Source organism: Chlorocebus sabaeus, chromosome 11 (genome assembly GCF_047675955.1).
Source record: "Chlorocebus sabaeus isolate Y175 chromosome 11, mChlSab1.0.hap1, whole genome shotgun sequence".
In the NCBI taxonomy this organism is placed as follows: domain Eukaryota; kingdom Metazoa; phylum Chordata; class Mammalia; order Primates; family Cercopithecidae; genus Chlorocebus; species Chlorocebus sabaeus.
In genome coordinates, this window is record NC_132914.1 from 72,283,231 (window position 1) to 72,297,904 (window position 14,674).

General features: G+C 34.3%; 1 protein-coding gene across 6 annotated transcripts in view; it reads right to left on the reverse strand.

Moving 5' to 3' along the window:
• Positions 1-3,285: 3,285 nt before the first annotated feature.
• Positions 3,286-14,674, reverse strand: part of KCNC2 (potassium voltage-gated channel subfamily C member 2) — a 167,901-nt gene continuing 156,512 nt past the window's right edge. For 2 of the 6 annotated variants that reach the window (XM_008004044.3, XM_073020954.1), the window contains 3 exons: positions 13,519-14,446; positions 11,275-11,439; positions 3,286-6,457 (listed from right to left, as the gene is read on the reverse strand). In XM_008004044.3, coding sequence (XP_008002235.1) covers positions 6,321-6,457; positions 11,275-11,439; positions 13,519-14,446 — 1,230 coding nt within the window. In that variant the 3' untranslated portion in view covers positions 3,286-6,320. Of the gene's footprint in view, positions 7,033-11,274; positions 11,440-13,518; positions 14,447-14,674 lie in introns of all 6 variants that reach the window. The other 4 variants (XM_008004048.3, XM_008004047.3, XM_008004046.3 and 1 more) reach the window with 4 other exon arrangements.

Below are 14,674 nucleotides of genomic sequence, written 5' to 3' on the forward strand. Positions count from 1 at the left end.
CCCAACAAGTAAAGAACCACAACCAGCTGAGGGGCTTGCTGAAGGTAAAAGGAATACAGAATGGGTGGTGGAAGAAAGTAGTCATAAATACCAGCTGTAGCTATGTGGTCAGTTTCGGAAGTGTAATTTTCATGAGTATTTTCTCCTTATTTTGTTATGTATACATTGTATGTATGTATATAAAAATCTTTGTTTTCTTTTCTCTCATTTCTTTGTCATTCAACATGATATGTTTTGACTTTATGTTGTAGTATTTAAGTACTATTAATTTTATATCACAATATTTAAGTTATAGGATATTAAAGAGAAGAGTAATCATCACCCAAGGAATTTATCATCTCTTCTGGGGAAGGGTTTAGTACACTTTTGGACAAAAACACGATAGTTGTATTACATTAGGCAGAATTATGACCTCATTCTTGTCTTTATTTGGAGATTATGGTTTAGGGAGTTGCTTTTGGAGTGCCAAGTTGACAAGGAATGGACTTGTGATGGTTAATTTTATGCATCAAGTTGACTAGGACAGACATCTGGTTTAACATTATTTCTGAGTGTGTCTCTGAAGGTGTTTCTGGAAGAAATTAGAATTTGAATCAATGGACTGAATAAAGCAGATTGCCTTTCCCAATATGGGTGGGCATGATCCAATCTGAGTGCCTGAATAGAACAAAAAAGTAGAGGAGGAAAGATTCCACTCTCTCTGCCTGGCTGTTTGACCTGTCATGTCAGTCTTCTTCTCTCTTTGGACTGAGATTACATAAGCACTACTTCCTCTCAGGTCTTTGGATTTGAATGGGAATTTACACCATCAGTTCTCCTGATTCTCAGGCCTTCGAATTCAGACTGAAAATATACCACTGGTTGTCCTGGGTCCCTAGCTTGTGGATTACAAATTATGATTATGGTGCTTCTCAGCCTCCATAATCACATAAGCCGATCCCTTATAATAAATCTCTTTATATAATTGTGTGTGGGGATGTGGGGATGTGGGGATGTGGGGATGTGGGGATGTGGGGATGTGGAGGGGTGGGAGGGTGGGGGGTGTATTTTCATTCTATGAGTTATTTTTCCCTGAAAAACCCTGACAAATACAATGTCCAGTAGGTGAATGGATAAGCTGTGGTACGTCCACAGAATGCAATTATTATACAGTACTAAAAATAAATGAGCTATCAAGTCATGAAAAGACATGGAAAAACCCTAAATGTATATTACTAAGTAAAATAAACCAATCTGAAAAAAAAACCAAAAACCTACATACTGTATGATTCCAACTATATGACATTCTGGAAAAGGCAAAACTATGGAGACAGTAAAAAGATCCCCCCTCTAAAATTAAGGGGAAGAAAGGATGAATTGGATTAACACAGATGATTTTTAGGGTAAACTATTCTATATGATACTACAATGGTAGATGAATGTCATTATACATTTCTCAATACCCACAGAATGTAGAGTACCTATAGTGAACTCTAACGTAAACTATGGACTTTGGGTAGCAATGATGAGTCAGTGTAGTTATAGGCTCTTCGACTGTAACCGATGCACCTCTGTAGTGTCAAATGTCCATAGTGGGGGAAGTTGTGCATGTACGGGGGCAGGGCTACATGAAAATCTTCTGCTGAATTTTCCTGCGAGGCTAAAACTTCTTTAAAAAATAAAATATTTTTTAAACAAATGAATGTTAGGTTATCTGGGATTCACAATGGAGGTGGCCACATCCTTTGACAATCTTAGTATTCAAGTCGTTGGTCACTTTGACATGATAGTGTGATAACAAAATCAACCTTGTAATATTAATTCTATCAAATTAAATTTCAGAGAATAGTGAAACATATCATATCCTCTAAACAAAGTTTGGAGAAGAACAGGGAATTAGAAAATTTAAAATCAATATTAATGACACTGAGCTCATATTACAGAACGTTAGCATATACCTATAGTTTAATAATATTGGGGCATTTAAACAATTAATTAAATTTTGGCAGTGGAAATTGGATGGAAGAAAGATTTTTTCAGTAAGAAAAAATTAACTACATATTTTAATCATTTGAAACTTCTATGGATTTCAATAATTTAATAGATTCATTTAGCCCTAAATGTCTTCAAGCACGTCATAAATCCTCTGAAGTCTCTGCTTTGTAATGTAGCCTGTTAATATTCATTGTAGCCTGACAATATTCATTGTCTAAGATAAGTTCTCATTTGCTATTCTATTAGTATGTCTTGTGATTTATTTCAAAGATAAAATGAATGTCTTAACTTTTCATTCATGACTTTTTAATCCTGATTTTTTAATCAAAATTTGATGGCAATTATTATCTACTACAATGCATTATTTCGTCTTCCTACACATTTTTCCTTCTTACAGTAAATCCAACATCCTGACAACATCATTAAAAATATTTTAACAGTAATTATATTTGGACAGATTCCCTTTTCTGAGCTGTTACTTAATAGTCTCTTAATAATCAACATAGAATATTTTTAGGACAGAAAAGATATAGAAAATATTTTGCTTTGCTTTAGTCAAAAGTGTTGAATTCTCCAGTATTTTCTTTCTTTTATCTCACCTCTCTCATACCCCTGGATGGTGACATAGAATTTTACAGGGTAAACTTATATGTATTACCATGACATAAATGAAAGGCCAACTATGTACGGTGTGCTTCTGAGAGTCCTGTTACCCAAAGGTGAGACAGAAGCCATCTTTGATAGGGCATTTACAACTTGAGACCCAGTAAATATTTAATCCACAAAAAAGTATGACAGGGAACATTATCTGTGGCAAAAATGTAAATGAACAGTTCTACCTCTCTCATCCTTAACTTTATCACCAGTAAAATGAAAATAAAATTATCTGCCTCTAGAATTGCTGTGATGATTAACTTGGAAAATAAATAAAAATTCAGCACTTTGGGAGGCTGAGGCAGGAGAATTACTTGAGGCCAGGAGTTCGAGAACAGCCTAGGCAACATAGCAAGATCCCCATCTCTATAGGAAAAAAGAATTTCAGCACTAATCATAAATACTTTATAAATGTCAGATACCATAATACTTAATAATTGTAAAATCTCAGAATTATGAGAGAAATCTAGACAGACAAAAGAAGAAGAATACATTGGCTATTTGCCTAACACTTGAATGATAGTTAGAGTTGTGTATGTTTTTAAATATTTTTATCCCAAATTCTTCATTGCATACAAGGGCCTGGTGTGATACCATAAAACATAAAAATAGTAAAGTCCTTTGAAAACTGCACCACAAAAAAAAAGAGTCAAGAAAATAATTTAAGTAATTTAATCAGATAACATTCAAGTTTATCCCCAGCTCATTTGTCTTTTATTCTTCATTTCAGTTAGTTACATTTCCACTGGTTATCACCAAGGTTGTGCATGCGCCTTGAAATGTTCACAAAAGGTCCACGATACAGGGGTTTATAATAGGCTATATGTTATATTCAGAATCCCAGGGGAACTAATAGACTCTGGAAATATTGATTAAGCAAGATGTAAAAATCTTACACAGTTTTGTCTACAACAGTTTTAAAGACAAGTACAAGCTTCATTTGCCACAAAACTCACAAAAAGTAATTGATTAAAGAATATCTCTTTTATGCAAAATATACATTTTAGGATATAATTTAATCGATATTCTACTATATACTGTCATTGCTCCTTGATCATTGAATAAAAAAATACTCTCATTGCCAGAATTATATTTTTATAATATTTATAATTGAGGTAATAATGATAAAAGACTTAAACTATGAATAATGTTGGTGAGTTTCATTTAAGCTATAACAATTTCCCAGAACTAAACAAATATGTGAATAAACATAGGTCATTTTTAATAAATGAATACTAACAATTTCACAACATAATTGACAAGCTGATTACATCAGTAATTTATAAGAAAATAATACAATCAAGTTCATAGATTCAACCAACGAAGTAGAAATAAGGGCAATTAAGACAGAACTATACTACATCAGTATCACTGCCTTAAGTAATTCACAGCACAACCTAATGTGGGCCCATGAAGAGTAATTCAAAGAAGTGTAGGCCTTGCATGAAACTTCAGAGATGTTGATCATGAATTTGGCTTCTATTGACGAGAAATGGCCAAGACTGTTGACCCATGCACACATGTTGATATTTACAGTTGTTTCATGGACACTGGCCAGTCTACAAGCAGAGCACTCGCATGGGGAGCACCAGATGAGTTCCAGCCACAGTTCTTTTATAAGCTTTAAGTGCCTCAAGAAGACGCAGGGATCTCCTCCAAGTGCAACCTGGTCACATCAGGGCACATTCAGCAGCAGAAGTCTGTTTCCAGTATAGTCCTTGGTATGGCTAAATTCCACTGTCCCTTTCTCAGCAGTCAAAAATCCATGATAAATTCTGTACAACACTGTAGTCAATAACAGCAGCACCAGACAGCATATTAATTCTTTTAACCATAAATTTGTGTGTAATTATAATGTTCTATGTGTGGTGTTATCAAAAGAATCACTGTGTCTCTAAGTATCATATATGTACGTCTGGATAAATACATTGTTGTACAAGATCTCCAACATGCAGGTCATGCTCTAGGACTTGGGGATATAGAGTAATACATGTTTCGTGGCCAATAATAAAAGTGACAATTGTCTTCCTAACAAAAAATAAACACGAGAAATAGGAATTAATCAGTAGTCTCGAGGATCCCAAATGCCTTAGTAATGTTATTTATCCCTCTATTTATTTGACGGCATTTTTTCTTCCCTCACATGCTCAATACACGAGACACACTATTGCTGTTGAATTCATAGAAATGAATAAATAGACTTTCTTCCACTCAGACTGAATATGACTCCCTAAGGATTTTGTTGGAGTGTAGTAATGAATGCTGGTTGCTAGGTAGTAGAAACTGACACTGCAGCAGGCAACTAAGTGCAATGGTGAAAATTGCTGCTTAAACCCTGCTTATCAAAAAGATTCACAGTGCCGATTAACTTAGGTAGTCTACAGGGTATCATTAATTTATACACAAAGCAGAGAGGCTGCTCCAAATAGCAAAAAAAGGTATGGGGTTGGGGTTGGAGGGAGTCAACATTAAAATCATGAACATCTTACAGAGGCATTTCTGTGCTTCATGGAGACAGATGGCATATACAGTAAAGACAGGGAGCTAAGACGGACAGACGGGAACAACATACAGGACAAAACACCTGATTAAATACTGCCTGAAAATCTGATTAATCTTTTGATTCAGAAATTTAAGGCTAATCAAAAAAGCCTTCTGTGAACACCAGTGACTTTTGAAGTTTGCACAAAAAATTAATAAATAAAAATAAAATAAGGGTGTAAAAAAAGACACAAGAGCTTTGGGTGATATTTGGCACTCTGCCTCTGAAAATGATGACAAATCCTGGGGTTTAAAAAAAAAAAAAGAGTCTAGAACCAAGCAGCAATTTCTGGCTAAACAATGCAAGCCTGGCTGGCAGTTACCTTTCTTTCTCTCATGTTTTGTGCCTTCCCCAAGTCATTAAGTAAGAGATCTGGCCTCAGCTTGCGTGTAACCAGTAATGACAACCTCTTTGCAGTTATCTGTGTGCAAACAACCAGAGACATTCAGAACTCCAATACAGCATTTTTGAAGAAAAGTAAATCAATCAAGAAATTAAACTATTTAAAACATATATTTCTTTCAAATAATAAGAAAAAAAAATGTCAAGGAGAAACGTGCCCTCCCTGCCCCACAATTCAACATGCAGAACAGTCGACCAATGCTTTCATATCAGCAGGATGGTTCGATGCAAGTACACATATCCTGAGCTATCCACAGTCCCCAAACTCTGCAACATTGCTTTCAGGTGATAGAGACAAGATGGTCCATGCAAATGAGCTGACACAAGTCATGTGTGCAATCAAGATAGGATCCCAGACATCTTCAGAATGGTTTACAGTCACAAGAAATAAAGTTCCAATGAAGTGGTTGGCAATTGGAAGCACACTGTTTTAAATATATCTCCCTGAAGATATGTTTATATATTAGTGCACTGGTCAATATCTGGCACTATCTGTCATTTTATTGCAAAAGGAGATCAGGGCAATTAATAGGAGAAATCTTAGCACTACTTTAGACAATCTTTAAAGCCTGGATAAAATTCATTAGCTACCGAAGTGGCATTTCTGACTTCAAATTGTAGTCTCATGCAAGATTTATACTGTATTAATGGAGCCTGGAGTAACTCTACATTTAATTATTTCCATTATGGGGTAAACAGTACTTGAATTAATACAATTTAGCCGACTGATGCAGTTTGGTTGTTTGGTTTACAAGATAGATGGGATGGGAGATCGAGAGCGCCTCAGAGGACAAGGAGAGTTGTAGGGTGATGTTACTGGAGAGAGCCTCAGAGCATTGCCTGCCAAGCCCGCTATGTTGTTTAAGCTTCGGGATTTTTCATATCCTTTTATGAAAAAATGCACAGACATCAGTTGAATTCAACCAGAATATAGACAGACAAATAATACCATGCAGGGTAATCAAAAGTGCTACTTTCAAGCTCAAAGAAGAATTTGCTTACAAAGAATTTAATATTGAGACAATCTATAACTCTAAAAAAATGAAGTTCACTGTAGTTGCCATTTTGAAAAGATTAAACCGGCCATCACAAATTATGGTTACAATAGTTCAAAATCTATTTTTTCCCAGATTATAGTTAGTACTAATGTAATTTTGTCATGTAGAATACTAGAACTCATTTAAGAATTAGGCAAAGCAACTTAAGTAAGATATAAGCTTGACTAATATTTTTAAATTTCGGAATGTGTTCTTGAAAAAAAAAAGAGAAATAAATAGGCTACTTTTTCTCTTTTCATTTTTTATTTCCTAAGCTAATAAAGCATACTTAAGTTTAAATAGACAACTCTTTTTCCAGCATATTTAATCTTCCAGCTTTATAGGGTTAAAAGATGATTCTTAAATAATGGCATTTGGTGCCATTATCCAGGTGATGTAGGATGGAATGCCCATTTCTAATTCCTTGGGTAAGAAAAGTAAAGGAAAAAAAAAAAAAAGAAAATGAATGAAATATAAATTGAGTCATAATTTCAGTGAAATAAGTTTGAATTTGATTACATGATGTTTTCAGCTGATTTCCACCCCCAGCCTTCCCACCCAGAAATTGAGAATAATTTGGTGTTAATTCATCTTTTCTTTCTATTATATCACACCTTGATCTTTTGTTCATGATAGCCATGAAGTTACAGGATAAAAGATGCTCTCATAAACTTTAGCCTTATTCCTTAGCTACTTAAGCAACCCTATCAAAGTCACCTTTGGAAATATTTGTATATTGTAGTATTTTTTATTACAAAATATTAGAGACAGTTAAACAAGGTGGAAAGCACCTAGTATAAATTTTGAAGTGAAATGTCTTAAAGCAGGGCAACTCTTGACTAAAAAAGTAGTCATACTACAAAGATTTGAGATGAATGTTCTGACAGCTTTCTTGAAGAACTGTTACAGAACAGGAAAATGAAATTCTTTTCTGGCAACCAAAATTGAGCAAGTAGATACAATTCTAGTGGACTACTTGTCTCCCTTACAATATATGACTTACTCTCTGGGTTGTAATCAGACCTTGGTGTACTTGATGAGTGTGTGAGAAAAAAAAAAAATTGGGTCCATTGTTTTTCTTTATGTACCTTTCAGCTATTCCTCTTTAATTGAATCTTTTCATGGAAATTCCAGAGAAGAAGTCATGGATAACTTTCCTCTTTTCATTGGAAGAGAAAAAGTGATGTATCTGAATATTTTGTGTATGAGAGGCCAAGATAGACAATGGGTGTGTATCACAGCAATACCCCTCTTATGGGGTAAAGCTGTCTTATAGGGTGAAGCTGGATTGGATAAGAAAAGGAAATGATGAACATTCCCCTCCCCTCACAACAGGCACACACATTCACTTTCAGCAGACTAGTTGCTTTCTTTGAGATTTTGTAGATAGAAATTTATACCATCCATTAACTATGACAAATGTTCTCTAGCACATAGTCTCTGCTAATCAAATAATTATGGGCCAATGTTTTGTTAGTCCCTAAATATACATTTTCACATGCACGGAGGGTTAGTTATTACTGGTCTTCTGAAAAGTGACTGAAAATATAACTTTGGGAATTGTAGAAAAAAATTATCCTGTGCCATTGAAGTTGACTGTATAACCTAAAAATGTAAATTAGACGATAAACATTGATTGGCTTTGATTAAAGGCAAAGTGGTGAATATGCATGAACTAAATGGGCTGTTAATAATTAAACATCATCATACAGATTTACAACTCTGTGCTCTACAATCTCCTTGCTCCTACAGGATCCCCAGAAAGGTAAAATTCTCTTTGGCAGTTTTATAGTGTTCATGCCAGTAATATGTAAAACTTGGTTGCCATTCTAAATGTTATCTTTCTGAATTATAGTTTTACTATAAATATTCTATTCTGTTTATAGGTCCTATATTTTTAATGACTATAATTTCAGTGTCTATTTGAAAAGTCTTCCTTTCTAATTTAGTAACAAGTATTTATTAGTAAAATTATATATTATTCATATAAATATTTTTTCTTTATCCTACACGTTCGTTTATGATTTAAAAATTTGATAAAATTTTGCTTAATCAAGGTTTTAGTGGAATGGCTGAAAATATAATTCATGATAATAAACACTGTTGAACTGATTTTGAACTAACATCTAGATACACAGCATTCATTCCAAATAATTCTTAAGTGCATGTGCTTATCTGTGGCAATACTGAAACTACCTACTCATGTGCTATTCACGAGCATGTTTTAGTTTATGTAATATGCTTTCCTAAAGGAAAAAACATGCATTCTAAGTATTGAGAGTTTACTCTTTTAGAGAATCCTTAAAGATTTCTTAATATATGCCCAATTACATTCATATTTTTAGCTAGAAAAATAATTCAGTGGGAATCCAGTAATTTATTTTCACTTATAGAGAGAAGAATTTTTAAATATTAAAATCAAATCAGCAGAGATGCCAACTTGAGGGATAAATGAAAGGATTATATAGAAAATAAATGAATAGAAGTAACAGCAGAAATCTATAACCTACATAAAGAGAAACAGGAAAAGAAATGAATAAATTTGTGATAGATATGATAAGATGACCAACTGAAAAGATTAAGTGAAGTTAGCCAGAAGTACTACCATACTTATCAGGAAAAAAACATATAGCTATAAACTACTTAAGCAAGAATGAAAAAGAGTTGATTATGATAAGAAATGACAAACAGTAAAAAGCTCATGAATAAATTTTCACAGATGTTCTCACTAACAAAAAGAATTTGTATTTGTGAAATAAGATTGCATGTATACATTTTACATGCAAACTAAATATCTTATTAATTGCTTTGCTTGCAAAACTTTGCAATTTTATAGTAAAATTTTGTGTTTAGATAGTGCCTTATAACTTGCAAAGCCTTTTCTTGTTCATGATTTTCGTTGTCAGTTGAAAACTCAAAATATTGTCCAACATAGAAAAAAAACATTCTAGAGAGTTCTTTAAACACATAATCTTAGTATAAATATTGCATGTGATAATCTCATTGAATGCTGCTCTAAAATGTAAGTAAATTTAACATGTATATACATTGTGTACAGTGATTTAAGATATTCAATGCACTTAGAACAGCATGTTCTATATAAAATATTAGTTTGATATGATTATTATTTAACATATGTACATATATTTTGCTCAAACACTATGATAGTGTATTCGCTGTCTTCAAAACATGTTTAAAGATTTTTCTAGCACATATTTAATGTAGAACAGTAAACAACCAAATAAATCTATTGAGAGGATTGAAATACATTTTGGTGCAAGAAATAGATGCAAACAATGGAGGTAATTGGAATGGAGAAGTATTTAAAATACTATTCATGGAAGGAACAAGAGTCCTTTGTCTTCTCTTTTAAGTCTCAAAGGCATAGAAGCAAAGAAGAAAAATCTAAAGTGATCAAAAGAAATTAAGAGAAGTACAACATGGGCAATAAAATATTTCAAAGAAAAAGAGAATCACAAAATAAATATTTGAGCCTTAAATGGTAAATAATTCAATAGGGAGAAACTCCGATGAATAGTAACTAAGCACAGTATTATTTAAATGCAGTTGTGCTAATATGAAAGTTTTAAAGTGGATTTTTATTCAAATTCAATCAATTACCATAAGACATTATTAGAGTTCTTTCCCTATTCTGTCAACAAACAAAGGAAAAATTACTGTGGCAATAAAGCAACTGGAATTGTCAAAGTAGAAGCTAATAATAAAGCATACCCCTTTTGACAAAAGTGGGTTATAATCATCACAAGACTATTCTTAAAGGGGAGGAAAAGATCCCAATTGTCCTATGGTTGTAAAGTTTACCAAAAGGGAATAAAAACGTTTTCGGGAATAGTTTAGACAGTGGTACAATCAAGGAAAAAGGACCCACATGATAAGTGGGAGCTTCAATATTCTATTATACTCTTTTAACAAAGATGCTCATCCCATAATTTTTATTCATTCAACCAAGATTTATTATCTTCTAGATGTCAGGCACAGTTCATGTCTGCTGAAAAATAGTAATAAACAGATTTTATTATTATTGGTCATGAAGAAAATTCTGTAAGTGCATTTTGTGATTACACAAGTAGGCTTTGAAGTGATTAGATATACTGTTCCATATGACTGAGGTTCATGGGCCTTTGCAACCTTGAGACCCTCAGATAAACCACTGGCAAAAACTACCCATGTACTGGATAAGAGACATTAGAGAATGTTTCATGCTTTACTTTGAGAAAAAAAAAAAAAAACTTATAATTGTTTTATAGTCATGAATTACTCATCAAATATGTGCACAGAGCCAATTAGTGAGTTTTATTTGTTGTAGTGAAAAAGATAACTTTTAATGACTGTTGAGTACATTATATTAAAGTAATTGGATAAGTGATTTAATATTTACATATTCCATTCCAATTCTGGCCATAGAAAAATGGTAAACCAAAGGAGAGAGAAAAAGGGATGAGATGCCTTTCAGATATGACAATCACATAGGTTATTATGTATTTTAACAAGTTTCTAAGGAGAGAAGATGTAATGGAGAGAGGAAAAGAGCACTGCACGCAGTCTTTCCTAGAAAATGATGAATGAGCATTTTACATTACTCCATGTATTTACAACAGTTTATTGCTAAGTCACCTGTTATGATCTGATTAAATGCATGCCTACCTTTCCTGATCCCTCCATCAGAAGCACACGTGTAATCACCTGTCGTCAGTAGGAAACATGTTTCCCCTCTTCTGTTTTTGTCTCTGGTACTAGAGCGTCTGATGGGGAGCCTTTCTGGGGGTGATAGTGGCGGCTCACTTCCTGTACTGTCGTCACCTGATAACACTGGTCACAGCACCATGCCCATTGACAGACAGTGATGAATGAGGAAATGAGACAGTACAAAGATTTTACACAGAATGCTGGTAGTCCAGTCACTCGATATACAAAACACAAGAATCACATCACAATAAGAAAAAGAATTTTTATCACTCTTCACGAAAAATTACATGGAGCAAAATGGAAATGTATTGAAAAGAGTAGAAATGTTCTTTGGGAGATTTTAATTCCATTTTGGATTTTATCTAATAAGAAATTGCCTTTAACACAGCTAGTATGAACTCAAAGTAAGTGTGATAATGAAAAAGCACATAGATTATTGTCTTACAATTTTTGACATGTTATCTATTTACTCTGAATAGGAATATTTTAAAATGGAACCTATTTAAGAAAATCTCTTAAGTACATTTTGCCTTTGTGGTTATTTAAAAGACATGCTTTTATTAATTTCTGAAGGTATTGTGTCCCAAACTCTTAATAAAAATTATTCCAAAGCACACAGACTCTGTGTCCAGGTACTCTATTTGGAAGCGGCAAAATATTTTTGAGCATGCAGTGGAACAAGGCCAACTTCTCCAAATGTCCTTGAAATGAGTATCTGTTTACTTCTGTATCCTTGCCAAAGACTTTCACATCCTATTAGCCTAGATACTAGTTTGTTATTTCAGTGTTTACCTGGGATGATAGTGCCCTTCTTAAGGGCTCTTTTCCCATGCCCTTCTTAAGGGCTCTGCATAGATACTTGAGAATAGTTTGATGACAGCAGCAACACCAACTAAACTCTACCTTTCATAAATACATTCTTAACAGTTTTTAGATATGTGTTAGCAGAATCTGCATAGCCATCTACTAAATAAGCATAAGGACTGTGAATGAAACTTATAAACACTTACAAACTTCAGCTCCAGTCACATTGTTTTTTCCATTTACCTCATTAAAATTTCTAGAAGCTAAAGAGGAACCTATGAAAATGATGCCTCCCTTTGTGTTAGTTTGTTTGCTTTCTTAGTTGATGTTACTTCTAAATTATGCAAAACTAATCACATAAAATCATCATGTAATTTTTCTATAAGAAAAAATAAAATATATCTAAGTTATGGGGAATTGATAAACCCTAAATTTTCATAGTAGGGTAAAAGCTAATTAAATTGTTTAATCTGCAAAATATTTTACCTGTACCAGACAGTAGACAAGAGGTGACACTACTATGACTTTGGCAGCTGAATGTCAATTTCTAGTCAATCAACTCTACATTGTCTACAGCAATGGGGAAGAGTAGAGATTCAGCTAATCTCAAGCAGTAAATCATTCAAAATTCAGTTCTGAGAGAGAGCAGAACCCAATACATTGTGTCTAAAAAGGAATTCCACTGAGAAATTCAACTTTGCCATTGAGTGGCCAAAGCAGATCATCTATTCCTTGAAAAATGGAGGGTTAATTATATTACATGTCATCGACCCTCATCAACGGGGTTATAATGAGATATCCTACTTAATTTAAGAACAATGAAAATTTTATCAATCCTCCAGGATATTACTAGGGAAGAGCTTTGTTATCAAAAAGGTTATCTTCCATATCACCTGTTTGGAGTTTAGGCCTTTGAAATGTAAGCATCCATTCTTCTTAAATAACTGCTTCTTGTGAATTAGGTTGAGATGCATGGCACCATGTGGCAGAGGTAAAACTGAGACAAACACACCAAGCCAAACGATATGGAGATCAACATTTTGAAGATGAAAGATGAAAAATGGTCAATATCATACCATCACATCGTGCAGGGAAACAAAGAAACATTGGCACAAAAGCAACAAACAGGCAAAAGAAAATATTGGCACCATCAGCAAAGGGCATTCCCACTAAAGCAGGAAAACTCTATAGACCAGCTATGCAGTATTCTACTTGGGGTTCATTTAGAAAATGCTACCGTCTAGCTATCTGTAAGCCTGATGCAAACACACATTTTGTGAAGGGGTTAGGGCTGAAAACTCATGAACATGTGCAGAAAATGAGAATGACTGCCTTCTGTCTAAGGAACATACTGGTCTATAAAGCATTTAATAACATGCATTTGAAGTCCTGCCTTACCTGATCTGTTATGTTCCAGAAGTCGATTGTCTTTGCCCAGACACGTGTCACTCTGTGTACTATTGCAGGCCATATTTAATTCTGTCTTGCAAAAAGTAGGTGAGCTTGCCTGAGGAGCAGGAGGGATGTGCTTCTTTCTTTTCCTTGGAAGTTTCTGCTTTGCCATTGCCAAGGAGTAGTACATTCCAAAATTGTTGACAATGACAGGCACTGGCATGGCTATTGTCAGCACTCCAGCCAGAGCACACAGGGCTCCCACCAGCATGCCTGACCATGTTTGGGGGTACATATCCCCATAACCCAGGGTAGTCATGGTCACTACAGCCCACCAGAACCCAATGGGAATGTTTTTGAACTGTGTGTGTTCACTAGCTGATGGGTCGTTAGGTTGAGCTCCCACTCTCTCGGCATAGTAGATCATGGTAGCAAATATCAAAACTCCTAGAGCCAGGAAAATTATCAGCAGCAAAAATTCATTAGTACTAGCTCGAAGAGTATGTCCAAGCACCCTCAGACCTACAAAATGGCGGGTGAGCTTGAAAATTCTCAGGATCCTCACAAACCTTACCACCCTGAGGAAGCCAAGTACATCTTTAGCAGCTTTGGATGACAGCCCACTGAGTCCCACCTCTAAGTAGAAAGGTAGGATGGCCACAAAGTCAATGATATTCAAGAGATTTTTGATGAATTCAAGTTTATTGGGTGAAAAAACAATACGGACTAAAAATTCAAATGTAAACCACACCACACACACTCCTTCTACATACGTCAAGGCAGGATCCGTTTCAATTTCATACTGTAGAACAACACTTGTGCCATTGATGACTGGTTCTGTCTTGTTTTTAACAATATTGAAAGCTTCATGTGTTTCCAGGCAAAAAGTTGTAATTGAAACCAGGATGAAGAATAAAGAAGCAAAAGCAATAAACTGTAGAAGAAAAAGAAATAAAAAAACCCACAGTGATCTGAATCATAATATATGTTGATTCAAATCTAAAAGCAATAATTCCTGTAAATAAGAAGGAACAACAGTATATTTAGAGGTTTCACTCGGATATGACCTAAGAAAAAGAAGATACATGTATGTAACATTAATTAGAGTGTATGGGTAATGTATTTCAGGTTCTGTTTTCAACTTATAGATACAAAGTTTTGC